General features: G+C 35.9%; 3 protein-coding genes across 3 annotated transcripts; all 3 read right to left on the bottom strand.

Moving 5' to 3' along the window:
• Nucleotides 1-334: 334 nt before the first annotated feature.
• On the bottom strand, nucleotides 335-6,878 carry LOC111793730 (protein DETOXIFICATION 40-like). Its single transcript, XM_023675750.1, has 7 exons — nucleotides 6,520-6,878; nucleotides 4,906-5,537; nucleotides 3,008-3,064; nucleotides 2,598-2,836; nucleotides 1,844-1,962; nucleotides 1,583-1,669; nucleotides 335-496 (listed from the first exon to the last, which is right to left on the bottom strand). The coding sequence occupies exons 1-7, from the start codon at nucleotides 6,862-6,864 to the stop codon at nucleotides 437-439; spliced, it is 1,539 nt and encodes a 512-aa protein (XP_023531518.1). The 5' UTR covers nucleotides 6,865-6,878; the 3' UTR covers nucleotides 335-436.
• Nucleotides 6,879-9,084: 2,206 nt separating this feature from the next.
• On the bottom strand, nucleotides 9,085-15,114 carry LOC111792565 (protein DETOXIFICATION 40-like). The gene is made up of 7 exons (XM_023674071.1): nucleotides 14,774-15,114; nucleotides 13,187-13,818; nucleotides 11,515-11,571; nucleotides 10,770-11,008; nucleotides 10,586-10,704; nucleotides 9,672-9,758; nucleotides 9,085-9,261 (listed from the first exon to the last, which is right to left on the bottom strand). Exons 1-7 carry the CDS (start codon nucleotides 15,086-15,088, stop codon nucleotides 9,190-9,192), a joined length of 1,521 nt encoding a protein of 506 aa, XP_023529839.1. The 5' UTR covers nucleotides 15,089-15,114; the 3' UTR covers nucleotides 9,085-9,189.
• A 1,816-nt stretch (nucleotides 15,115-16,930) lies between these two features.
• LOC111792961 (aconitate hydratase, cytoplasmic) lies at nucleotides 16,931-25,152 on the bottom strand. The gene is made up of 20 exons (XM_023674595.1): nucleotides 24,487-25,152; nucleotides 24,100-24,204; nucleotides 23,733-23,893; nucleotides 23,548-23,640; nucleotides 22,975-23,160; nucleotides 22,639-22,800; nucleotides 22,358-22,502; nucleotides 22,122-22,264; nucleotides 21,984-22,040; nucleotides 21,788-21,867; nucleotides 21,574-21,649; nucleotides 21,259-21,444; nucleotides 20,993-21,060; nucleotides 20,309-20,427; nucleotides 20,030-20,151; nucleotides 19,071-19,169; nucleotides 18,512-18,991; nucleotides 17,836-17,934; nucleotides 17,496-17,738; nucleotides 16,931-17,363 (listed from the first exon to the last, which is right to left on the bottom strand). The coding sequence occupies exons 1-20, from the start codon at nucleotides 24,761-24,763 to the stop codon at nucleotides 17,295-17,297; spliced, it is 2,970 nt and encodes a 989-aa protein (XP_023530363.1). The 5' UTR covers nucleotides 24,764-25,152; the 3' UTR covers nucleotides 16,931-17,294.
• Nucleotides 25,153-27,710: the final 2,558 nt, after the last annotated feature.

The following is a 27,710-nucleotide window of genomic DNA, read 5'->3' as shown; positions in this document are numbered from 1 at the left end:
AATCTTGAACTTGTAGTGTTTATATCAATTAGTGTCGAGCCATCTTGCACGCACCTCACTATTTCTCGTACAATAACCATCGAACTCTACTACATACTATTCTTATCGAACAATCTTGAACTTTCAGTGTTTATATCAGCTTGTGTCGAGTCGTCTTGCATGCACCACACTATTTCTTGTACGATAACTATTGAACTCTACTACATATTATTCTTACCGAATAACTGTTTGACTCTGCTACATTCGATCGTCAAAGTTAATCGTATAGTATTGAATCCTAGATACGTGATGAGTATAGCTGAAACCGATTATAAGTAAAATAAAATTACTATAATTTTAACCATAATCACCAAATTCTTTATATTAAGAGGAAAGATTTGAAACCCTAAAACAATGCAACATTCTTATATTTATTTGAAAAAGTTGGTCCTTCAAGCTACTCAACAATTTGCTTGTTGTCATCCCACTTGTTTAATCTTTTTATTGCTTCTTCCACCTGCAATTCAATTCAAAAAAAATTTGTCATTTTTTCTATGGTATAGCAATTTTAGCTATTAATTATATATATTTTTATTGATTTTAAAATTTGTCTCTAAAAAAAATCATAAATTTAGCCTCGACTATTAGTTTATGGTGAAATTTTTTGTGAGATCCCACCACGGTAAGCATTGTTTATAAGGGTGTGGAAATCTCTCCCTAGTAAACGGGTTTTAAAATTTTTGAAGAGAAGTTAGAAAAGGAAAGCATAGAAGAACAGTATAGGTTGTTCGAAGGAGGTGGATTGTGAGATCCCATGTCGATTGGAGAGGATAACTGTGATGTCCCACATTGGTTGAGAGAAGAACAAAATACTATTTATAAGGGTGTGGAAACCTTCCACCAGGAGACACGTTTTAAAGCCTTGAGGGGAAGCCCGAAAGGGAAAGCCCAAAGAGAACAATATCTGCTAGTTGTGGATCTGAGCCATTACAAATGGTATCAGAGCTAGACACCGGACGATGTGTCAGCCTTCTTGCTGTTCCGCGAAGGGGGTAGACACGAGACAATGTGCCAGTAAGGACGCTGGCCTCAAAGGGAGGTGGATTTGGCGAGGGTCCCACATTGATTGGAGGAAGGAAAGAATGTCAGCGAAGACGCTGGACCTCGAAGGGGGTGGATTGTGATGTGTGCCAATAAGGACGCTGGACCCCGAAGAGGGTGGACTGTGATGTCCCACATTGATTGGGAGGAGAACAAAACACTACACTGTGGGGTGGATCCCACATTGATTGGTAGGAGAACAAAACACTACACTATGGCGTGGATTGTGATGTCCCACATTGGTTAGGAGGAAAAGAAAACACTGTTCATAAGGGTGTGGAAACCTTCCACTAGTAGAGGTGAAGACAATATCTGCTAGCGGTGGTTTTAAAAAATAGTCTCGAATTTTCTGGTGAATATTTATATTATATTTGTAATATTAGAATTATTGTTTTTATTTTACCAAATTCTATAAAAACTAACTTAATTTCAAGATATATGGTCAATTTAAAATTAATTATTTCCTATAATTATTATTATTTATTTATGATATATTATATACCTCTTTATTCCAATCTGTACGCCACGTCACCCATACCAAAATTACCGTCTGCATGAAAGTTCCACCCATCAACCCTATCCATATGCCCTGTACATAAATTAAAATTTTCATTAAATCTTTAATACTATTTTTTAACCAAAAATAATAATTACTTTATCAAATTTAATTTAAATAAGTAACGAAAAATAATTCATATAATTGCTAGGTAATTCAATTTCTATAATGGACCTAACTAATTGTCACATTCTTGTATCTTAATACCTTGGCGCCAAATTTGAAATAGAAGCCGAGGAGGGCACCCAAGGGCACGCCGACGATGTAATAGCAGCCGACGTTTACATAGGCGACGAATGCTTGCCACCCACATCCAACCGCTACACCTTTGAAGATCAAATCATAACAAAATTAAGCAAAACCCAACTGCCCCAGCTTCGATAAAATAGTGATAACTCCTAATTCTTTCAATTTGTGAGATCGTGTAGCACAACATGTTCTGAATTCGAATCAAAATTTGAAATACAAGTTCAGCTTTATCTTCACTCAACATTATTCATAAGACTTTAAAATGAGTATGTTAGGGGAAGGTTTCCACACCCTTATAAAGGGTGATTTGTTCTCCTCCCCAACCAACGTGGGACCTCACAATCCACCTCCCTTCGGGGCCCAGCGTCCTCGCTGGCACTCTTTCCTTCCTCCAATCGTTGTGGGACCGCCCCTAAATCCACCCCCTTTAGGACCAACGTCCTTACTGGCACACCGCCTCGTGTCTACCCCCTTCGGGGAACAGCGAGAAGGCTTACACATCGTTCGGTGTCTGGCTCTGATACCATTTGTAACGACCCAGGCCCACCGCTAACAGATATTATCCTCTTTCGGTTTTCCTTTTCGAACTTTCCGACCTTAAAACACGTCTGCTAGGGGAAGGTTTCCACGCCCTTATAAAGGGTGATTTGTTCTCCTCCCCAGTCAATGTGCGACATCACAAAAGTTGAGAAGGAGAAGTATATTTTATTACCTGTTAAGACGGGTTGGATTCCATTGAGGAGGAGGGTGAGAGAGAGAAGTGGGCATAAGTCGGAGACGGCGGCGGCCACGGCGGCGCCATCAGTGAAGATGTAGCTAATGACGTTGCGAAGAGCCAGTACAAGTACGGCACAAGAGATGGAGACAATGGTGGAGATGGCAACCACCACCGCCACGGAAAACGCTGCGGATTTTGGATTCCCACTTCCCAGTTCGTTGCTTACTCTCACACTGTAAATTACGGAAACAAAAATAAATAATATAAATAATATAAAACCAAAAAAACTTAATTTTTTTAAATAGGAAATTAAATAGTTATCAAATGCTTTTGGAATGTAATTTCTTAAAAATTAATAATTTTTACAATTATTTAAACTAATTGAAATAATTGAGAAAAATTACCTGGCGGCAGCGTTGAAGCCGACTGAAATCATGTAAACCCATCCATATATGGTCATACTACAAAATTACCACATATTTAAATTAATTAAACTTTAATTACACCATCAACTAACTTTTAACCGTGGTTAAAAAAAAAACTTTAAAAAATTATTTAACTTTCAATAGAATTTCAAAAATACCATTACACTATACTATGTTCCTTTAATAACTTTCAATCTTTTTAAAAAGTTAAAAAAAAAATTAAAAATAACATTAACACCCTTATTTAAAAAAAGTAAAAAAAATTCTTACCATCAGTATATGGTTCCTTTCAAAATTCATAAATATTTTTTAAGGGTTTTAATGAGATTTTTAAAATCCAAAATTATTTTTTAAATAAATTTAAAAGTTAAAAGAGTATTTTTTCCGTTTGCAATTTTTAAATTTTTCAATAATTTTAAAGTTTTAAAAGAATTTAAGAGCTGTATTAAAAATTTAAAAATTTACAAAAATGTCTTAAAAATATGAAATAAAAAGATATTTTTATTAATTTAGTCGGAAGAAATAACACAAATAAATTTTGATGACAGGTTGCTAGTATTGTACGGAAAATAGTAATTAAAGGTATGGTAGTGGTCAAAAATAATAAATAAGATTTAATATTGTCAGATAAATAATTGAACTCAAGGCTTGAATGAACCCCCTAATAATGAAGCTTTCTTCTTCTAATAATAATAATAGGAATAAACCAATAATTTCTCTATTTCACTTTATGATTTCTGCCATTATTTTTTACTCAACTTCCAAAATTGATCAATAGATTTCATAATTTTCTCATGCTATATCACTTATTTATTCCTTAAAATATGCCTTTAATTATATATATATATATATAAAAAGTCTAAAGTTTGGAGTATTTTTATTCATTTAAAATTAAACAAAAAAAAACCATAAAATTTTTAATAATATTTTTAAAATATTCTTAAACTTTAAAAGTTAATTAATACTTTTATAGTTAGTACTATGTTTAAAAAATATATGTGAAATAGGATTCACACCCTTTATATTTATAAATAAAAATTTTAAAAAGTTACCGTCAATACATAGATGAAAACTGTATATGAACACGTTATAATATTTTTAAAATGTGTTACTTGTTGGGTGATGAAAGTCCCACCTATGCTAATTTAGGGAATGATCATCAGTTTATAATCAAGGAATACTCTCCCTGTTGGAGTGAGGCCTTTTGGAGAAACCCAAAACAAAGCCATGAGAGCTTATGTTCAAAGTGAACAATATCATACCATTGTGGAGAGTCATGTTCATCTAACATGGTATCAGAGCCATGCCCTAAACTTAGTCGTGCCAATAGATTAGTAAATACTCAAATACCGAACAAATGACTCCAAAAGAAAAGGAGTCAAGCCTCCTCGAAGGTAGTAAAAAATGACTAAGACTCCAAAGGAGTCAAACCTCCTCGAAGGTAGTAAAAAATGACTAAGACTCCAAATGAGTCAAGCCTCGATTGAGGGGAGGCGCGGAGTCGAAGGAGTCAAGCCTCCTCGAAGGCAGTAAAAAATGACTAAGACTCCAAAGGAGTCAAACCTCGATTGAGGGGAGGCGCGGAGTCGAAGGAGTCAAGCCTCCTAGAAGGCAGGCAAAAATGACTAAGACTCCAAAGGAGTTGAGCCTCAACCGAGGGGAGGCGCACTTTGTCAAGGGGAGGTGTTGGATGATGAAAGTCTCATATCCCCTAATTTAGAGAATGATCTTTATAATCAAAGAATATTCTAAGGAAAAGTCGAAAGCAAACCCATTGGAAGTGGACAATATATTTTTATTTATTTATTTTTTAAAAATAAAAATGATATATTTTAGATTTTTTTTTAATAAAAGAGAAAAAGAAAGAGAAGGATTACCAAATGGAGAGGGAGTCAAGAGCGAGCTCAGGGTTGTCAAGCAATCCAGCAAGCAAAACCAGAATCTGAAAATACCAAGTCTCCAAGCACAGCATCACCGCCGACGCCGCCGACAGCTTAAAGAACCCAAACAGCCCCGAAAACGCCTGCACATTGAACCCCCGCCACGTCTTCTTACAACTCCCGCTCTTCACAATGTAAACAAATTGCCCCACCACGATCACCCACCACGACAAGCTCAGCACCAGCGACACTCCCAGCAAGCCCAGCCCCATTTTATAGGCCGCCAACCAGCTCAACACCACGTGCACCACAAGCGTCCCGGCCGATATGAAGGCGCTTGGAAACACTATGCTCTGCGCCTGGAGAAACTTCTGGATGGGGAAGTTTAAGGCGTAGGCGTAGATTTGAGGCACCAGGCCGTACACGAAAGTCTCGGATGCTGAAGCTATATCCTTGGATTCGCCCAGAAAGAGCAAGATTGGCTTGCAGAATATGTAAGGGATGGTTAAGACTACGCCTGTTAGAGTTAGTAATATGGCTGATCTCTGTAAATATATGCCTAGCATGTCGTATTTCTCGGCGCCGTATGCTTGCCCGCATAGCGTCTCCACTGCGCTTCCCATTCCCAACTGTTTGGTTAAAACATAGATTGATGTTAACTTACCGAATTTGTTAGGAATCACGACTCTTTACAATGGTATGATATTGTCCACTTTGAGCATAAACCCTCGTCGCTTTGCTTCATACCAATGGAGATAGTATTCATTGCTTATAAATCCATGATCTTTCACTAAATTAACCAAGGTGGGACTCACTCCCAATAATCCTCAACAAATTTTATCCAAGCGAACCTGTATCGAACTAGGCCGACGAAGCTCGTGGATTTATAAGTAAGGAACTTTATCTCTATTAGTACGGGTTTTTTTATGAAACCAAAAGTAAATCCATGAGAATTTATGCTAAGAGTGGATAATATCATACTATTGTGGAGGTTCATGGTTCTTAATATGGTGCCAGAGTTATGCCTTTGACTTAGTCATGTTAATAGAATCTTAAGTGTTGTTGTGAGCCTTAAAAGTGTAGTCAAAGGTGACTCAGGGCTCTAGAGAAGGAGTCGAGCCTCAATTAAGGGAAGGTTGTTCCAAAGCTTATGCTCAAGATGGACAATATCACCGAGCCTAAATTAAGGAGAGGTTGCTCAAGAGCTAGAGGACTCCATAAGATTATGGGTCATGAGAGCTTATGCTTAAAGTAGACAATATCGTTGAGCCTCAATTACAAGGAGGTTGTTCGAGAACTCTAGAGAAAGAGATCTCCCAAAGACCATGGGTCATGAAAGCTTATACTGAAAGTGGACAATATCATCGAACCTCAATTAAGGAGAGGTTGTCAAGAGCTCTCGGGAGGCTGTTTGAGAGCTCTAGAGAAAGAGATCTCCCGAAGACCATGAGTCATGAGAGCTTAGGCTCAAAGTGGACAATATCATACCATTTGTGGAGGTTCATGATCGGTCCCCACCTAATTCTCTGTCCCACCCTACTCGGAATTTATATATATAATATCAAAAGTAAGGATTTGTGTTCATAATATGGGGTTAGCAATGTAAATTACCATGAGACCATAGGCGAAGACTTGAATTCCATTATTGCCAAGAGAGGAAGCGGCAAGCTCAAGGTTGCCAAGGTGGCCGGAAAAGATCTGCGTGGACGTCGACATGGCGTAGTTAATCATGTACACAAAAACCGCCGGCGCTGCCAAGTAAAACAGAAGCTTAATCTCGATCCACGTGGCTTGACTATAACGCTGGACCACCGGCATCTCTGTGTCCGACAGAATCCTCTCCAGTTCGTCGCTGCCTTCGTGCTTGTTCGAACACAACGACTGAGACGACAACAACGCTGCCGCCGCCGGCTGCAGCAGCGCCTGTCGGAGATCATCTTCATAAGCAGATCCCATCTTTTGTCCCAAAGAGAAAGGGATTCTTTTTGGCTTTTCGTTCCTCTGTTGAGCACCAATTTATAGCTGCGGACTGTTTTTTAAAATATCAAACTTTATCAAATTTCATTAAATACCCTTCAATTTAAAAAATAAAAATACACCTACCATTAATATAAAAAATATGCATAAAAATTAAAAATTAATTGTAACTGTCTAGATTCACCGCTAGCAGTTCCTCTTTAGATTTTTCCTGGTTAGGGAGAGGTTTCTGTTAGACGGACACGACTCTAGTCTCATACTAATGATCATGCGTTTATAATTCAAGAATACTATCTCCATTGTTATGAGCCCTTCTGGGAAAGTCCAAAGCAAAGTCATTAGAGCTTATGTTCAAAGTGGACAATATCATACCATTGTCATTTTTCTGGATATCATTGATTAATTTGGTACTTATTCTTATGAACTAATGAAATACCTATGGTTCATATAGCAGTTTACACACTCTTACCCAGGGTGTTTAGTTCTCCTACTGCAAATTATTATATTTATATATTAATGGTAAAAATACTTTTTTTAAAAGGTGTTTTTAAAGTTATTATTAATTAAACATTAAAAATTAAAAAAATAAAGGGTATTTTTTATTTTGAAATTTGAGAGGTTTTTTTTTTCCTCCAAAATTAATGATAATATTATTTTTTTTAAAATAAAAATTTTTTAAAATTAAATGTACCAATTTAAAAATATTTATGAACTTTAAATTTTGTAGCACCATTCTACCTGCCCCAGGCGGTAACAATTAATTTCTTATGGTGGGACCCACTTATTGACTATTCAAGACAAAATTGATTAAGTGAGGTATTAAATTAAACTTTTAATTAAAAATATGATTTTGGTCTCCTTAATTTAAAATTGATTTCATTGTACTTTACAATATCCCAATTTAATTCTCATGTTTTTCCATAATTATTTAATTTTTCAAACGTAACTTAAAATTTAAATTATTAATATTATTTTTAATAACAAACTACCAAACAAAAATGGCGTTTTAATAATAAAAATACTTTTAGTTTAATTACCAACACCGACGAAAATAAATAAATTGTTAAAACAATAAATAGGCACCAACGTTTCGTCTCTTTCACACACAACCTCGTCCCACGTGAATCATTTTTTCACCATTATATTTTCTTCATTAAATAACCATTAAATTTTTATATCAAACATCAAATCATTTTATAAATATGATGAAAGTAAATTATATCTAACCACCAGACTCACCCGCACATATTGTCCTCAAGTTTTCCACACTCTTATAAATGGTGATTTGTTCTCCTCCCCAACCTTCAGGTTCTAGCGTTTTCGTGGCACTCTTTCCTTTCTCCAATCGATATGGGACCGCCCCCAAATCCACCCCCCTTGGGCCCAACGTCTTTTTACTGGCACACCGCCTCGTGTCTACCCCCCTTCGGGAAACAGCGAGAAGGCTGACACATCATATCGATGTGGGACCACCCCCAAATCCACCTCCCTTTGGGGCCCAGCATCCTTACTAGCACACCTCCTCGTGTCTACCCCCCTTCGAAGAACAACGAGAAGGCTGGCCCAATGTAGGACATCGCAATCCACCCCCTTCGTCACATCATATCGATGTGGGACCGCCCCCAAATCCACCTCCCTTTGGCGCCCAGCATCCTTACTGGCACACCTCCTCGTGTCTACCCCCCTTCGGGAAACAACGAGAAGGCTGACCCAATGTGGGACATCACAATCCACCCCCTTCGAGGCCTAGCGTCCTCGCTGGCACTCTTTCCTTCCTCCAATCGATGTGGGATCGCCCCCAAATTCACCTCCCTTTGGGGCCCAGCGTCCTTACTGGCACACCTCTTCGTGTCTACCCCCCTTCGGGGAACAGGGAGAAGGCTAGCACATCGTCCGGACCCCCCTTCGGGGAAATCCTCCGGTGTCTGGCTGTGATACCATTTGTAACGACCCAGATCCACGGCTAGAAGATATTGTCCTCTTTGGGCTTTCCCTTTCAGGCTTCCCCTCAAGGGTTTAAAATGCGTCTGCTAGTGGAAGGTTTCCACACTCCAAATGGTGATTTCTTCTCCTCCCCAACCGATGTGGGACATCACATTATATTAATAATGTTATCGTACCATAATATAAATTACAAATAAAAATGACTCAATAATTATTAAATAATAAAAAAATAATTACGAGATTTTAGATCATAAATTTCCATGGAAATAATTTTTGTTTCCTTAAAATTAGGGTTAAATAATGCACAGTAATTATTGAATTCAATAATCAAAGTGGTTGAACAAAAGTAACTTTAATTCTTCAACTCTTATCCTTTGGAAGGCTGTTGCTTGTGTCATTCCATTTGTTTAATCTTTTCACTGCTTCCTCTACCTGCAATCCCAATTGTTATTCTATTTTTAATACTTAAAAAGACTAAATAAAAATAAATTTAAAACTCGACCAAAAATATAAGATCAAATGAAAATTATACGAACAAAAGAGTATTTTTGTGAGATCTCACCTCGGTTTGTGAGAAATGAACTAAACATTCATTGTAAAGGTGTGGAAACTTCTTCTTAGTAGACATGTTTTAAAAATATCTGCTAGCGGTGGACTTTGACTATTACAACCAATCACTAAAAAGTTTGATGCACTGATTGATCGGAGTAGGGCTAGATTGTCTCTCCATAATAGATGTTTTTTTAAAATCGTGAAGAGCGTAACGAAATGCTAGTAGTGGACTTGGATTTAAGCGGAAATAAATGAAATAAGAGAGAATATGCATAGAAAAATAATGCTACCTCTTTATTCCAATCGGCTCGAAGGGTCACCCATACTAAAATGCACGTTTGCATCGCCGTGCCACTAAGCATCCCTAGCCATATGCCCTACACATGAAATAAAAAGACAATTTATTTTATTTTTATTTAACGTTTTTTTTCTCCGACCACTCATAAAAATAATTTGGAAGGTAATTTTTTAAAATATATTAAAATTAAATTACAAAGTTGATAAACTAACATTTTACTTTTATTAAAAATAAAAATTTGAATAAATTATTCCAACAAATTGAACCAACCTTACCAAAAAAAAAAATTAGTCTACCGTTAAAAAAAGTTTACAGACTCAAATAATTGGGATGAACCTAAAAATGTCCAACCTAACTCGACTCGACCTTGTTAAAGTGGATTTCTGCCCGGTGCTTTGAATGCCAAAGTGGACAATATCATACTATTGTGGAGAGTCGTATTCGTTTAACATGGTATCAGAGTCATGCCCTAAACTTAGCCATGTCAATAGAATCTTCAAATGTCTAACAAAGGACTCCAAAATAAAGAGGAGTCAAGCCTCCTGCCTCGAAGGTATATTAAAAAATGACTAAGACTTCAAAAGAAAAAAGAAGTCGAGCCTCGATTAAGGGAAGGGCCTCCCGCCTCGAAGGCATAGTAAAAAATGACTAAGACGACAAAAGAAAAAGGAGTCGAGCCTCGATTAAGGGGAGACGTACTTTGTTCGAGGGGAGGTGTTGGATGAAAGTCTCACACCAGCTCATTTAGGGAATGATCATGAGTTTATAATTAAATAATACTCTCTCCATTAGTATGAGGTCTTTTGGAGAAGCCCATGAGAGCTTATGCTTAAAGTAGACAATATCATACCATTATGGAGAGTCGTATTGTCTAACAGACCCGACCCAACACACGAAGAACCGTACCTTAGCTCCAAGTTGAAAGTGGAAACCGAGGAGAACTCCGAAGGGCAAGCCAACAAAGTAATAGCAGCACACATTGACCAAAGCAACAAAAGATTGCCACCCACATCCCACAGCCACGCCTACATTTCTTTTATTAACACCATAATAATAATAATAATAATAATAATAATAATAATAATAATACCAGATAAAACAGGCTGGATTCCGTTGAGGAGGAGAGTGACGGCCAGGAAAGGGCAGAGGTCAGAAACGGCGGCGGCGACGGTGGCGCCGTCGGTGAAGAGATAGCTAATGACGTTGCGGAATGAAAGGACGGCGGAGGCGACGAGAATGGAAACGAGGGAGGAAATGGCTACCACCACCACCACTGAAAAGGCTGCGGATTTGGGATGCCCATGTCCTAGTTCATTTCCCACTCTCACACTACCAAACCCAAACCATACAAAAATTAAGTATTTAAGAAAATTAAAAAAAAACATGTTTTTTTTAAGGATGAACACGACTCTCCACACAGTATGATATTGTCCACTTTGAGCATAGCTCTCGTGTTTTTGCTTTAGGCTTCCTAAAATGCTTCATATCAACTGACAGATTACAAACACATGATCATTCCTTAAATTACCCGACATTCATCCAACAACTTTGTTTATTTTTTCAGTGTTTCTCGTCCAAATTTTTTAGCTTTTAAAACTTTACTCAACGGTTTAATTTTTTAAAAATAATTGTTTGAGTAATACACGATGTGACCCGTTTTCATTTCGAGCTTAATTTTTAGGTTTTTAGCTTCAAAATTAAATTTTAAATACTAGTTCAACATTTTTTTATAAATATTTTTAAAACTAAAAACATAATTTTATGACCTATTTAAATATATATATATATATATATATATATATATATTATTGGGAAGAAAGAGAAAGAAACAATACCTAGCAGCTGCATTGAAGCCAACAGAAATCATGAATGCCAATCCGTTAATGGTCATACTGCAAATAAATAAATAATAAATAAATAAAAACTTTAAATTCAGAATTATCCCTTCTTTTTTTTTTTTTTTATAATATAATTTTAAAATTTAAATATTAATGTAAAAAATTAGGTAAGGGAACACACCAAACATTGCCTTACAAAACAATCAATGAATCAAGTTCCCACATACCCTACTCACTTTTGTCGGTGTCGAGTAACGACAACGAGCACGTTTTTATCTACTTAAATTATAAATTTAGTTTCTATAATTTTGATAACTTTAAAATATAATTCTTATTTTCCTAAATCATAGATTAGGGCTTCTAAAACATTACTATCTTATTTGGATTAAAAAAAAAAAAAAAAAAAAAAAAGGAAATAAGGGAGAAAATAATGTAAAACAACTGGAAATATCTAAATAGAAGTAAAAATGTCACCTCAAAGGCACCATTTTCTCCGAAGAGTACTCCTCCTGATCGGGATGCCAACTTTTCCACCTGTCGCAAAGAAAAATTCAATCCATCCAAACGAATTAAAGATTTTCCAACGCAATAAAGCATAGAAAGATAAAAATATGGAGTAAAATGGCAATCAAATATTATCTTACTCATAGTTCAGAAGCGCTTTTGGGAGGGTACCTTCTAATGCCAGTAGAAAAAAAAAAAAAAAAAAAAAAAAAAAAAAAAAAAAAAAAAAAAAAAAAAAAAAAAAAAAAGATGTTTGTGCCCGTTTGACAACTTGAAAAAAGAAATGAGAATTTATGTTTATAAGGACGTAGAAAAATCTACCTGACTGACGTGTTTTAAAACGTTGAAGGGAAGTTCAGAAAATAAAGTTCAAAAATGACAATATCTACTAGCGTGCTTGAGTTGTTACAAATCATATCAGAGCCAGACACTTGAGAATGTACCAACTTGGAGGTTAAGCCCCAAAGGGGTGGACACAAGGCGATTTGCTAACAAGGACGTTGGGCTCTGTTTAGCCCGAAAAATGAGACATTTGTGCCCCTTTTGGCAACTTGAAAAATAATGAGAATTTATGTTTACAAGGGTGTGGAAAACTCTCCGTTTTAAAACCTTGAGGTGAAAAAGTAGAAAGAGAACAATATATGCTAGGAGCGAACTTGGACTATTAAAAATGGTAACAAAGCCAGATACCGAGTGAACTTGGACTATTAGAAATGGTAATAAAGCCAGACACCCGACAATATCCCAACTTAGAGGTTAAGCCCCGAAGGAGTGGACACGAGGCGATTTGCTAACAAGGACGTTGGGCCCCGAAAGGAGGTGGAATGAGGAGTCCCACATCGATTGGAGAAGGAAACGAGTGCTAGTGAAAATGTTGGGCCCGAAGGGAGTAGATTATGAGATCTGACATCGGCTTGGGAGAAAAACGAAACATTTTTTATAATCACGTGGAAAACTTCCTAATATAAGTGTTTTAAAACTTTGAAAAGAAATCCAAAAAAGACAATACCTATTAGCTAGCGGAGTGTTTGGACTATTACAGCATTAAATACAAAATCGAATTAATTTAGTTTCAAAATTTCGAGTATTTCTAAACCTTTTTAAAAAATTCAGGAACGAAACAAGAACGACCAAGAACGAAGAAAGGAAGAGAAAAGATAAGTACCAGATGGAGAGGGAATCAAGAGCCAACTCAGGATTATCAAGCAACCCAGCAACCAAAACCAGAATCTGAAAGTACCAAGTTTCCAAGCACAGCATAATCGCCGACGCCGCCGACAATTTAAAGAATTCCGGCAGCCCCTTAAACGCCGCCCAACTCAACCCTCTCCAACTCTCCTTAAACCTCTCACTCTTCACAATATACACAACCTGCGCCGTCACAATGATCCACCACGACAGGCTGAGCACCGACGACGCCCCAAACAACCCAAACCCCAGCTTATACGCCGCCGCCCAGCTCAGCACCAAATGCACCACCAGCGTCGCCGCCGATATGTAGGCGCTGGGAAGCACCACGCTCTGGGACTGAAGAAACTTCTGGATGGGGAAGTTAACGGCGTAGGCGAAGATTTGAGGGATCAGGCCGTACACGAAAACGGCCGCCGACGAAGCAATTTCCGGCGACTCGCCGAGGAGCAGCAAAAGGGGTTTGGAGAAGACGTAGAGAAGAGTTAAGAGACAGGCGACTAAGGTTAGCAAAATTGAGGATCTTTGTAAGTAAATTCCTAACATTTCGTATTTTCCGGCGCCGTAAGCTTGGCCGCACAGCGTCTCCACGGCGCTCCCCATTCCCAACTGTTACATCAAATTATCATATAACAAATTCAAAATTAATATTTCAAATTATCATATAACAAATTCAAAATTAATATTTCAAATTATCATATAATTCGTTTAAGTTTTCTTTTTTTTTTTTTAATTTTTCATTATTGTTTTTAAAATTCACGAAATTAATAGGCCTATTTGATAAAAAAAATAATAATTTTGTATATAATATTAAATAATTTTTAATTTTTTTTAATATGTGATAGATATTAAAAATTCTAATAAAAAATAAAAAAAAATCTTAAATTTATTAGATAAGTTCAGATTTTATATTAAGTATAAAATTGAAATATAAAAAAATCAATATCTAATATATCAAACGATAATGAAAGTCCCACATCGACTAATTTAAAGAATGATCATGAGTTTATAATCAAAGAATACACTCTTCATTGCTATGAGTCCTTTTGAGGAAACACAAAGCAAAGTCATGAGAGCTTATGTTCAATATTATACTATTGTGGAGAGTCGTGTTCGTCTAACATGGTATCAGAGCCATGATAGCCACGATTCCACGTCTTATGAGTACAAAATTGAATTTTTTTTTTAAACATTTTAAAATTTAAAATTTAGAAGCATATTAATTACAAAGTTGAAGTTTAAAAAAAAAACATAAAGCATAAAATTGAAAATTTTAAAACTTTTTTAGATATTTTAAAGTTTTTTTTTTTCTGCATAAAATTGAAAATTTCAAAACTTTTTTAGATATTTTAAAGTTTTTTTTTTTTTTTGAAAGAATTAATATATATAATAGATAAGATCATTTTTAATAAATTCAACAAATTAAAAAAATTTAAACCATATTAATTACAAAATTAAAATTTTAAAAATTAAATAAGTTATAAGCATAAATTAAAATTTGAAATTATATAAAAAAAATTAAATTTGAAATTTAATGTTTTATTAATTGAAATTAAAAACATACCAAGAGACCATAAGCAAAAGTTTGAACGCCGCTGTTGCCGAGAGAAGCGGCGGCGAGTTCGGCGTTGCCGAGGTGGCCGGAGAAGATGCGGGTGGACATAGACATGAAGTTGTTGATCATGTACACGAACACCGCCGGCGCCGCCAAATAACCCAACAGCTTCAGCTCGATCCAAGCCGCCAGCCGGATTCGAACCACGAAGGGCAATTCTGTGTCTGATAATATCTTCTCCAGCTCGCCGCTTGGCCCATGCTTCTTCGCCGCCGGCTGCACCAATGGCTCCTCAATATCTCTATTCTCATACCCATATTCCATCTTCTCTCTCTCCCTCTCTGTCTTAGCCCTTTAATTTATAAGTCTTTTTATGACGTCATTAATATTTTAATTTTATTTTTGTGGTGCTTCTTTTGTATTGGACAAACTAATTAAAAGCTGTAGTTTATGGTATCATTTGCATGTAACTTTTTAAATAATATACACCGTGGATAAGATCGGAAGACAACGGGATGGGACACGTTACTACTTCAAATAATTGGTTCTCATGTTAACCTTCAAATAATTATTTTGTGATTTCACGTCACTTGGAGAGGGGAAAGAAGCCGTCTTCGTAACGGCGTGTAAATCTGCCTCTAACAAACGCATTTTAAAATTGTGAGACTGATGGTAATATGTAACGGGGTAAAGTGAACAATATCTATTAATGGTGAGCTTTAAGCTATTATAAATGGTATTTGACTGGATAGTGTGGATAGTGAGATCTCACATTGGTTGGAGAGAAAAATGAAGTATTCGAGTATAGAAATCTCTTCCTAACATATGTGTTTTGAAATCGTGAGATTGATAGTGATACGTAACGGGCTAAAATGGACGGCTAGCTGTCGGCTAAAAGTTAGAAATCTCTTCCTAACTTTTTTTTATTCTTTTTCTCGATTTAATCATATGATGACCACTTCTTCAAATATATATTTTTTTCGAAAAATACAAAATTTCATTAATTACTACGTCATTCTGACCATCAATTAAAGGGACGTGAGGCCCACTAATATTAGGAAATTATAAACAAAAATATGTTTTTTGTGGATCTGAGTTAACATTTCTTTTATCTTTTTAATTTTTATTACAAATATTGTTTACTTTTTTACATCACTTGGTTAGTTGGTATTTTAAATAAAAATAAAAAATAAAAGGGGTTTCATTGCATTTAATAATTAAACGGGCACAAGTACAAGCGAGCATAAATTCTTCAATTAATTAACAAAAAATAATTGTTTAATTGCATTTAAATATATGAAATGAATTATCTTTTGTCACGGCTGATTATAGCTATAGTAATTTAATTTATAATATGCTTGTTAAATATAAGGATCCTAATGCTAAAGTACAAATAGAAGGGAGCAAAAATGAAGTGGACAGCCGTCCTTTGGAACCAAAAGGGTAACTTTTAAGCTCAATAATTGAGTACTAAATTACTCACCAAATTTGTCACATCACGTGATGCACATTCACCACTACACAAAATAAAATCCTAAGTGATTTGCATCCCACCAAATTAATTTTGCATCCGGTAAAAGTTGAATTAAAATGTTGATTTGTGATGTCCACATTGAATGAGGAGGAGAACGATATACTCATTATAAGGGTGTGAAGTAGCCTTAAGAGGAAACCAAAGAGACAATATTTGTTAGCATCTGGACAGTTACATGATCTCTTTTATTCCCGTCTCTAAACTTTTAGAAGCCTTTTAATCTTGGGGTTGTTTAACGAAGAGCATACTTGTACCTAATTAAGAGCACCTAATTCGCAAGCTGTGGTCAGATGGATAGGACTTGTGTCTAATCAAGAGCACCCAATTTTCAACAGTATAGGACTTGTGCCTAATCAAGAGCACCCAATTTTCAAATTGATGTCAACTATATGCACCCAATTCTCAAATTGTGACCGTGCTTAATCGAGAGCATCCGATTCTCAAATTGTGGTCGTACTTGATCAAGAACACCTAATTTTCTGGTGGTCAGGTGTATGCACCCAATGCACGTAGTGCTTAATCAAAAGAGCACCCAATTTTCTCGTTGTATGCATCCAATTCTCAAATCATGTTCATGCCGAATCAAAAGCACCCAATTCTCAAAAGCACCCAGTCAATAAATAATATCATTCTTTCAAAATCAGGAGGCAATTTAATAGTTCATCAAATCATGTTTAACCATCATTTTTATCATCAACCCTAGCAATGTGGATCTAACCATCCATCTTCATTTCTGCGGCGTAGTTAACCCACGCAATAATTAAAAGAGTGGAAACTGGCAGGTGAAAGTATTTGTTTGTTACAATTGGAATAAATACAACAAACTCAACAGTTCTTGACAGGCAAACCCTGCCTGCTTGCATCGCTCTCTATTCAAAAAAATTGAGTCCCACCAGGGATTTTCTTTTCCCTTATTGATGAAAATGGGGAATAAAAAAACAGGGCGAGTTCACGACAAAGTCCCCTGCTGCTTAATCAGAGACTCCTGAAGTTTGCTCATTGCTTAATGAGATTCCGAATGACGTATGGAAGGATACCTCCATTGTTGAAATAGGCAAGCTCCACCTGCAGAGGAATCAAAATCAGAGGGACGCTGACGCTGTGGACTATGATACGCGCCTCTCAAGAGGTTGTGAATGAAAAAGCATACGAAGCCGAATCCAATGATTGGGGGGAAGGAAAAGAAAGAGGAATTACCTCGGTGTCGAAGCGAACAGTGCAAGTGAAAGATTTTCCAGAATCAGTGGTGACAGTCACGTCTTGGCCAGGCCTTATCTTACTGATGTCGTCCGGGAGGTCAATCGTGTAACGCTCGTGTCCAGTCAATCCGAGTGAGTCAGCATCCTCACCAGACTTGAAACAAAGTGGGACGATACCCATTCCCACCAAGTTACTACGATGAATTCTCTCAAAGCTTTTGGCAATTACTGCTTTAACTCCCTGATGCCAATAAATACAGAAGATGCTTAGTCCAGGTTCGATTTATAAAAAAAAGAAACTCTGAAGAAACAAATTTTCATGGGTTTCAAACACTCACCAACAACATTGGACCCTTGGCCGCCCAATCCCGAGAGCTTCCACTTCCATACTCTGCCCCGGCCAGTACAATGGTGTCTTGACCAGCTGACTTGTATTTCTAAAACATAAAATAGATTGCAAGAACTGAGTCATTATTTTAAAAAATATATATACAAAAAAATCATGAATTAATTATTAGATTTCGACATCATTTAATATCACAATATAAGCAAAATGCCTGTAATTTTTACAAGGAATGTTTCGAAACAACCAGTCCTTTTCTTCGTTAGATAATGAAATTAACAATATAAGGAAAAGAAAAGGGAAAAGAAAAGGCATGGTATGAAGAAAGATCAAAATGACGCAACTTCCACAGGAGATGACCAATTTTCAACAACGTTTCTTCCAAAATTAATGACCAACCACTCCTTTACAAGTGTGGTTGTTTAATTATTAGAGATGGGTTTCTTCACTTCACAAAAATAGAAGAATAAAGATAGGAAGAAAGGCTTGGATCCCACTTGATAGCAGCTTTAAGGATCCGACGTCTAGTTTTCACACATTTCTTCACTACAAGTGTCTACGTTTCAAGCTAGAGTCAAATCGAGAGCAGGAAAATATTGGGGAAAAGCGTGCATATAAACTACTTTCTTTTATAAAACAGTATGCATATATAAGAGAACTAAAATACTCACCTCTGCTGCTTCAAAAACAGAAAGTTTCTCTCCAGTGGGAACATGAACCGTCTTCGGGCCCACTTCACCATTTAAAAGCTTGTTCACAAGACGGATATTGGCAAATGTACCCCTTGCCATCACCTCATCATTACCACGCCTACTTCCATAAGAATTGAAATCCTTGCGATCCACTCCACGCTCAAGAAGGTATTTTGCTGCAGGGCTGTCCTTGTGGATGCTTCCTGCAGGGGAAATGTGATCCGTAGTGATACTGTCTCCAAAATTCAATAGGCAGTAAGCATCCTTAACACCATGTGCTCCGGGAGGGTCCATGGTCATGTTCTTGAAGTAGGGAGGTTCATGAATATAGGTGGAATTGGGGTCCCATGAGTACAGGGTGCCAGAAGGAACTGAAAGTTGGTTCCACATTGGGTTTCCTTTTGTAATAGATTCATAAGTGCTTTTGAACATGTCAGGCAATACACTGGATTGAACAACCTAATATAAATTTCAAACACGTTAAATCCATTATTCCTTTTAAAATGTATACAATTTACTTCATCGAAAAACTACCTACCTCAGCTATTTCTTCTGTAGACGGCCAGATATCTCTGAAATAGACATCCTTTCCATCCTTCCCTTTTCCAATTGGCTCCTTCTCAAAGTCAATATCAACCTGGAAAACATTTTTTACACCAGTTAACTCAACAGATTTATACCGACTGTTAAAGGGTGACAGACCTTAAAAAATAAATAAAAAATTAAGTGCTTATATTCTTCTTAATTAAAAAAAATGTATATTTGCTGACATTTAGGGTTGAAAATTTTCCGTCAAACATCACCCAAACAAGGCAAAGGGAGACAATAGAACATGATCGATTTGAAACTGATTAAAACAGTAGTAGCATATTTTGATTGGAAAACGATCTACAATTGTTATGTTACAAATTAAAGAAGCAAAAGAGGGTCTCGTGACCCACGAAATCCCTATTCAAATTTTAAGAAATTCCTCTACTTCCTATCTGTAAACCAACAAAGAGCTCTACAAGCAATGCACTAAATATAAGCTGGATGTACCGCCAAGAGTAAAGCCAAAATAGCCTAAAGTCATTTATTAGTGGCCAATTCTATTGAAAAGAAAAATAGAATAGAGTTGCCAAAACTGCCCTGTACTAAATAACTGCAAGACCATAAAACGTTCAATAACAGATGTGGAACTTTCTAATGGAAAGTGAAATAAGTACACATCAGAAAGCCGGCTATTAAATGTACTATTGAGCCATGCTGACTGCTGAAGTTAAAACACCGAGTAAAAAGGACGCTTTCCTATTTTTCGACCTTAAACTACAAAAGACGAGTTAAAAACTACAAACAGGTTAGGGCAAGAAAGTATTGATTATTTTCCATACCACTACCTCTCTGAAATCCACCTTAAAACTTAATTTGAAGGAACCAAAACAGTACGTATACATTTTATCCTTCCACAGCCCAAAATTAACCCAAAGAAAAAATAAATATGTAACAGCCAGAGCATACCGTGCCAGCTAAGGCATAAGCCACCACCAAAGGAGGTGAAGCAAGGTAGTTTGCTCTGGTCAGTGGATGAACACGACCCTCAAAATTCCGGTTCCCAGAGAGCACAGCAGCTGCAACAATATCTGCATTACAAAGTACTTACGAAATTAGAATTATCAAGGTGAAAAAGATACAGTAAACTTGCTCAATCGTATTTAACACGTAAAGCCAGCCCATTTTGTAAAGCAATCACATTCCCCGTTTACAAGATCTTATCAGCTCATCTTATTCGAAAATTACCGTTGTCAGATATAGCAGCAGATACTGATTCATCCAAATCCCCAGAATTCCCAATACAGGTTGTACAACCATAGCCAACTATATGGAAGCCCTGCTGATTAAAATAAGGCTGCAGTCCACTGCATCAGTCAAATGTAGAATTATTATTTTTCATGTTTTTAAGTAACAAAGGCAAGGTAATTTTTTTAGATAAGACAACCAATGAATTCATCCTTGTTAAATAAAAGAAGCTAAAAGATCATTCTGTAGTATTCCGATTCCCATTATTCTTTTTTATTTTCTTAAAAATGTTTTTTCGTTGATATCTGAGAAGGCTAGCATCCCTGTTTTTTCTTCTCTTTACTTTTGTTTTACAGCACGTCCATTTTCAAAACGGATTCTTTGTTTCTTATTTCCAATTATTTAAAACATCAATAAAAGTGATCTTCTTAATCATTCTTCTGTAAATATACAAAAAAAATTATGAAATGACAATAATTTGAATGTTCTTTTTAAGTAAACTTTTTATTTTTTTTAATTTAAAAGTTTAGATAACATTTTTATTTTTACAAAGTTACGAACAAGAAACAATTATTGTTCTTTTCTTTAGAAATAGAATAAGATGGGAAACGAGAAATAAGAAATTAGAATGTTACTAGACTAGACAGTTGTGATATATAACAATTACGTATGATAATTAATTACCTCTTCAGTAAGTATTTTGTCACAACTCCAGAGCCTGGAGCAAGACTTGTTTTCACCCATGGCTTGACCTGGTGCAACGTTAAGACGGCATGATTAACATGCTAAGGCAATACTTCCACCCCTCAAACAAGGCCAAAACGGATAAAAGCGAGACTAAAATGAGAAAAGCTAAAATCTCAATGCTTGAAGAAATCATAAAACATAGGAAAAGGAAGGAATACAAAAGGGGTCTCTTAAATGAATTGAACGCCCTTGCCCATAAGTACCTGTAAACCAAGTTCACAAGCCTTTTTTGCTACAAGAGCAGCCCCTAACATAACGCTGGGGTTTGATGTGTTGGTACAGCTTGTTATGGCTGCAATAACAACACTACCATGTTTTAGCTCAGCTGGTTGTCCATGAAATGAAAACTTTGCCACGTTTTCCTGTGCTTCTTTTGGTATAGCAAATCCCTAGAATCAAAACAAGAATAGAAAACAATTATAAAATTAACATAAATTATGCTGACTTGAGTCAGTTTCAAAAAAAATTATAAAAAAATATATTAGCCAGACAATATGTGATAGAAGTAACACACATACCTTGAATCCAACTTTGTTATCAAGGCAAGCATGCCAATCAGACTTCATTTCTTTCAAAGGCACACGATCATGAGGTCTGTAATGTTACAGATGCAACATATGAGATTATAAGACTAAACGAAAGATTCTGATATAAAACATTAAAACCCAAATCTAGTAACCCAAAAATGAAGAGCAATGAAGATTATTAACAAAGCAGCAAAGAGCCCCATACCTTTTTGGTCCTGAAATGCATGGCTCTACATCCGTAAGGTCCAATTGCAGGTAAGATGAGTACACTCTTTCTTGTTGAGGCTGAACACCAAACATGACCAAACATAAGAAAACTACTATTGCTACATCTAAGAATCAGATGAACAGCAGGTTGACACTCATAACATAAATAAGAATTGTAATATGCAAGACTTTACCTCTTTATAGTCAACAAACATTTTATTTGCCCGGAGGTAAGCTTCAATCATCGACACCTACAGTTGGCAAACAAACAAATTATACAGGTTCACTTCTTCTATACAACTTACTTATCAATGAACTACGATAACACCCACAGTTTCATCACTTCTTCCAGTTAACTTGAGATATTGCAAGGTAACATGATCCACAGGGAAGAAGCCCATAGTTGCACCATACTCAGGAGACATATTTGCAATAGTGGCTCGGTCAGCTAATGACAGCTCCTCCATGCCATCCCCTACAATCACACTCATACAAAAAGTCAAACCATCCGCTAAAAAGTAAAATTGTATAAAAAATAGCTTATTGATAAGTAACAGATTGTAATTACCATAGAACTCAACAAATTTGCCAACAACACCGTGCTTCCTCAGCATTTGTGTCACAGTCAAAACCAAGTCAGTAGCAGTGACCCCATTGCGTAATTTTCCAGATAACTTGAACCCAACAACACCAGGCAATACCATGCTCATTGGCTATCAAGAACGAAATTCAAACATCAAACTCTGAATGGCATAGAACTTAACACAAAGCAATCACAATAGCACAGTATAATGTGCGATGAATCTATAAAAGTAGATAAATGAAAACAAAAGGCCAGAACTCAGTTACCTGTCCAAGCATTGCCGCCTCTGCCTCAATACCTCCAACACCCCAACCAGCAACCCCTAAACCATCAATCATTGTTGTGTGAGAATCAGTTCCAACGACACTATCCGGGTACAGCAGACCACTGGTGTTGAAAACCACTCTTCCAAGGTATTCCAAATTAACCTGAAATATTAAAATGTTAAATTTAAGATTTAATGCTAGTATCACTTTTCCTTATTTTCATTTCAGTTAAACCAAAAAAAAAAAGGTTGAATTAACATAGACCTGCTAGCAGAAACAGAACAATTTCGCGAATGTAAAATTTCAGATTTCTAGCTGACTTCAAATATTAGTTACCTGATGCACAATGCCAGATCCAGGAGGAACAACAAGCATATTCTGGAATGCATTAGACCCCCATTTTAGGAAAGCAAATCTTTCCTTGTTCCTTTGGAATTCAAGTTCCATATTGGCCTGAACTGCATTTTCTGACCTTGCTACATCAACTTGAACTGAATGATCAATAACGAGGTCCACGGGAACCTACATAGTAGATGCTAATTCCAGTTAGAAATTTATGGAAAGAAATGCAATGTCATAAATTTGTTGGCCAAGGGTATGTACATTCTACATTAACCTGCACGACAGATGTTAACTGCAAAAAAAGATATGATAACTTGAAAAGAAGATAATGCGCCTACAGCATATATTCACTTTGAAAGAGAAATCAATGGATTATGATCAGGAGTAAAACAGCACTTTCATGTCACAGTTTTTCTTAATAATTGAATATCGCCATGTAACATTTCAGCATATTGCTCACATCTTGGCAATCAAAATAAGATGTGAAGCCGTTGGTCTTAGTAGTGAATTAAAATAACACGTTCACACCAACACATGCAGAGTACATTTAAAGAAGTAACTACATACCAGGGGATTTATTTTATTGGAATCACTACCAAGTTTGTTCATGGCATCACGCATACAAGCAAGATCAACAACCGCTGGTACCCCAGTAAAATCCTGGGATCATGGAAATGTTAGGAGGGAGAAAATTTGAAAACAACAAAAAGAACAAGACCATCCATGAAAATCTCAGAGCCTGTAAACAGTACCTGCAAAAGGACACGAGCAGGTTTGAAAGGAATTTCAACTTGCTTAGGGGAGCTATTTTCCCAATCAATAATTTTCTCGACATCTTCCTTTTTCACTTGGAAATTGTCACAGTTCCGAATTGCAGATTCAAGCAATATTCTGATGGAGTAAGGCAGTCTATCTGTCAGGCAGAAATGTAAAATAACATTGAGAATTCACATAAAGCAAAACAAGACACAAGAATCTTTTGAAGAAAGTAAGCCATGGGCCCAGTACTCTAAAAACTAGAGACACTAGCAGCACAGCTAAACGTATCAACACCTAAAAACAACTGTAGAAATTTAATAAATAAGATTCCTCCATTAGTAGTAAGTTTGAAAAAGTTACCAATTCTCGGATCATTCAGAGACGGTAGGCTGTAATACTTCCCAAATTCTCCACCTCCAGGCTTTGGAAGGCTCGTTAAATTTTCCTTGAAAGGATTTTCGGCAGCTGAAACCATAAAAATACTTAATCAGAACAAGAAATACAATTAAGTCTTCAAGTCACGTCATCAAATTCCGTTAACACAACATGTCTATCCCTAAGAAACAACACAAATTAAGAGCGAAACAGACAAAAAGGTAAAATTAAAGAAAGCAACATACAATCATAATGATAATCAATAATATTCGAACAAATAAAGTTATAACACAGCAACCATATCCAGAACAAATCGCATCATACAAACACACGAGGAAAATGAATAAACAAGGTAAAATTCCGCCGCCATACCCATGGAAGAAAATTTTCGGTGGAGACGTTCAATCGCAGGAGCAGTAGCTCTGATCTGAGCACGAAGACTGAGAGGAGAACGCCAGTGGACGCCGTGACTCCAGCGAGGGACCGATCGAAAAGCAGATGAACCACTTAGAGATCTGTAAGTAGTATTAGCGAAAGAAGGCGGAGAGAGCTTCGGAGAAGAAGCGGGGAAGGATCTGGAACAAAAAGACGGCGTGAATAGCCTCGCTCTCGAAACTCTGAGTAGCGCAGACGCTGAGGCCGAAGCCATGATTATATACGAATGGCAACCAGGATCAGGATCACGATCACGATCACGATAAGAGCAGAATTAAGGGATAAGGATTGAGGAAATGGAAGGCGTTATGGGAAGAGCAAAGTGATGGCTCTGCAGTCGTCGTCGTCGTCGCCGTCGTGGTTCTCAGCGAGAGGGAAAGGCGTGTGGAAATGGAATGAGACTTAGGGCTGCGTGCCACTTTGCGCCTTGGAACTGATCTGGCGGGCAGAGTTAAGAGCCCACAAGAACGCTGGAGTAATACTCCTCTACGGTCAGGTGCAGTGTTCCTCATCACCCTAAATTTCAAATTGGCCCTTTGGTTTGATGACGGGACCTTTAAAAGGACCATTTTGACCTTTCTTTAGAAAATAATAATTAAAAGTCTTAAATTTTCGTTTTTACTATAAAACTTTAAATTCCATCACATATTACATTAAATTTATAAAAATAAATGTATAGTATATAATATTGTGCATTTATTTATAGAAAGGTCAAATTAGACTTTTTGATTTTGGATGGTGAGGTGGCGGAGTATTAGTGGCGGTGCAGCATAAGAAAAATGAGCGGGGGCACAGGGAATAAATTGATTTTTAAGGGTAGGCCAAGTTGGGGAAGTTTCGGAAAGGGCTGAGTCAATCGGCAAAATTTGGAATATTTTTGTTCTCCCCATAATCTGTAAGATCTGGGAACGTGGAAATTCCTAATGAAGCCACGTATTTTCCCAATTTACTTTTTTATATTTAATAATTACCTTCTTTTTAAATCTTTATTAAATTAAATAATTAGGAGATTTATGTCATCAATCAATCAATTTCATTATTACTATATTTAACATTTTCTTTTTAATATCTAAAAATAATGTATTGTCTTTGTTCAAAAATATAAATACTTGTCCTTTCTTTTTAAAAATCACATGATTTGTTTAACAAAATTAATAAAAATATTTTTGAATTTTGCATTTTATTTTTAAAAAAATAGTTTAAACTTAAATCTAACCAAATTAAAAAATGTTAGAAAATGTTTTTACTTTCTGTTTTCTTTTAATGGAAATAGTTAATATTTTATTTTAAAAATCGGGAGTTCTCAAAAAAATTGTTAATATTCTTAAATTTTTATTTAAAAAATTTTCAAAAAATAGCTTGAAATAAAAAATAAAAAATCAAGAATACTCCTCCCACTAGTACTATAATTAAGAAAATATTCATAAATTTTAAAAAAATGACTTAAAAAAATTTAGAAATACTCTATGAAAGTTGAAAAACGGCAAAAAAATAATAATAATAATAATAATAATAACTTTTTTTTTTGTAAAGGGGAAAGGTATTAACACTATCTTTAAAAAGTTCACGGGCATTTTTGAAACACAGAATTAATGACAAGGTTTTTTCTTTTTTTTTTTTGATTTTTTTAATAAAAATATTAAGGGTTTCTATTAAAAATACTGATAAAAATAATTTTTTTATTGATAATTATAATAAACTTTTAAAAAAGAGAGACGGCGTCGTTTTAAACAACGAATATTGTTCAATACCTAGTGGGATTTTAAAATTGTTTTCCAAAAAGAGGAAAATAACAAATAAAAGAGTGATATAAATAAATAAATAAATATATATATATATATATATATATATAATTGATAGAAGCATTATTCTGTACGTAATCATTTGGAGGCCAGGGTGACCGCCGTTGCGATGATATTATATTTATTATTATTATTATTAAAAATAAAATAAATAAAATTTATTTGAACGGTCGTTGTCTTCGGGTAGGGTTTTCAATTTGGTTTTCTCTTGTCAAACCTCGTGGGCCTGGGCCTCGATTCTTTCCTGTTTTTCCTTTTCAAATAATGAAAGTCAAAAAACAAAAAGAAAATATCTAAACCCTTTTCTCTTTATTCCCTTTTTTTTTTTTTCATTTAAAAAAAAAAATCATCTTTTAAAAAAACTCGACCAACCCAATCTAATTCATACGGCTTAAATCCAATTTTTATTGGATTAAATTCAAATAAATAAAATTCATGAATTTTCTTATAATCAGGTTGTATAAAATAATCTAAATTTATTATTAAGTTTAAAATATAATATAATTATTTTTATTTTCTTTATTAATGGTAGTTTTTTAAAATATATATCGAAATTAAGTCGTAAATTTTTATTAAATATTTAAATAAATTGTCTCAACAATATGAATCAATACATATATACAGGAGCTGGATTCGTTATAACTCAAACAATTATATTAGTTTTAAAATGAAAATGACAAGTTTTATTGTGATGTCCCACGTTGGTTGGGAATAGGACAAACCACCCTTTATAAGGATGTGGAAATCTTCCCCTAGCAGACGTGTTTTAAAGCCTTGAGGGGAAGCCCGTAATTGAAAGTTCAAAGATGACAAAATATCTACTAACGGTGGGCCTGGGTATCAGAGCCAGACACTGAACAATGTGTCAGCCTTCTCGTTGTTCCCCGAATGGGGGTAGACACGAGACGGTGTGCTAGTAAGGATGCTGGGGCCCTAAAGGGGGTGGATTTGGTGGGGGTCCCACATCCTTTGGAGAAAGAAACGAGTGCCAGCGAGGACGTTAGGCCCCGAAGGGAGGTGGATTATGATGTCCTACATTGGTTGGGGAGGAGAACAAACCACCCTTTATAAGGACGTGGAAACCTTCCCCTAGTAGACATGTTTTAAGGCTTTGAGGGGAAGCCCAAATAGGACAATATCTGCTAGCTGTGGGCCCCAAAGGGGGGTGGATTATGATGTCCCACATGTTAGGATCGATACCAGTTGTTAGGATCGCACAACAACGCACACGCTCGATCTAGATGAACACAAAGAGAAGGATAGAGAGAAGTTGCAAGGAGAACTCTGGCTAAAAGGATTTTTTATTGATGACTTCAGGCATGTACAACAAGAGAGTACAGAGAATAGAAAAGTACATTT

The sequence above is a fragment of the Cucurbita pepo genome, chromosome LG04, assembly GCF_002806865.2.
Source record: "Cucurbita pepo subsp. pepo cultivar mu-cu-16 chromosome LG04, ASM280686v2, whole genome shotgun sequence".
Taxonomy (NCBI): domain Eukaryota; kingdom Viridiplantae; phylum Streptophyta; class Magnoliopsida; order Cucurbitales; family Cucurbitaceae; genus Cucurbita; species Cucurbita pepo.
Note: the sequence above shows the minus strand (reverse complement) of the source record. Positions and strands in the feature narration are given on the sequence as shown.

Excerpts from the sequence above, each read along its gene's own strand:
- LOC111792961 (XM_023674595.1), bottom strand. The coding sequence starts at position 24,763 with ATGGCTTCGGCCTCAGCGTCTGCGCTACTCAGAGTTTCGAGAGCGAGG. Across the intron at positions 23,894-24,099 it reads TCTGAATGATCCGAGAATTG|ATAGACTGCCTTACTCCATC; the intron begins GTAACTTTTTCA and ends TCTGCCTGACAG. Across the intron at positions 17,739-17,835 it reads CCAAGGGTCCAATGTTGTTG|GGAGTTAAAGCAGTAATTGC; the intron begins GTGAGTGTTTGA and ends TATTGGCATCAG.
- LOC111793730 (XM_023675750.1), bottom strand. The coding sequence starts at position 6,864 with ATGGGATCTGCTTATGAAGATGATCTCCGACAGGCGCTGCTGCAGCCG. Across the intron at positions 3,065-4,905 it reads CTTGACTCCCTCTCCATTTG|TATGACCATATATGGATGGG; the intron begins GTAATCCTTCTC and ends GTAATTTTGTAG. Across the intron at positions 1,670-1,843 it reads ATTTCAAATTTGGCGCCAAG|GGCATATGGATAGGGTTGAT; the intron begins GTATTAAGATAC and ends ATTTATGTACAG.
- LOC111792565 (XM_023674071.1), bottom strand. The coding sequence starts at position 15,088 with ATGGAATATGGGTATGAGAATAGAGATATTGAGGAGCCATTGGTGCAG. Across the intron at positions 11,009-11,514 it reads GGCTTCAATGCAGCTGCTAG|TGTGAGAGTGGGAAATGAAC; the intron begins GTATTGTTTCTT and ends TGGGTTTGGTAG. Across the intron at positions 9,759-10,585 it reads ACTTTCAACTTGGAGCTAAG|GGCATATGGCTAGGGATGCT; the intron begins GTACGGTTCTTC and ends TTTCATGTGTAG.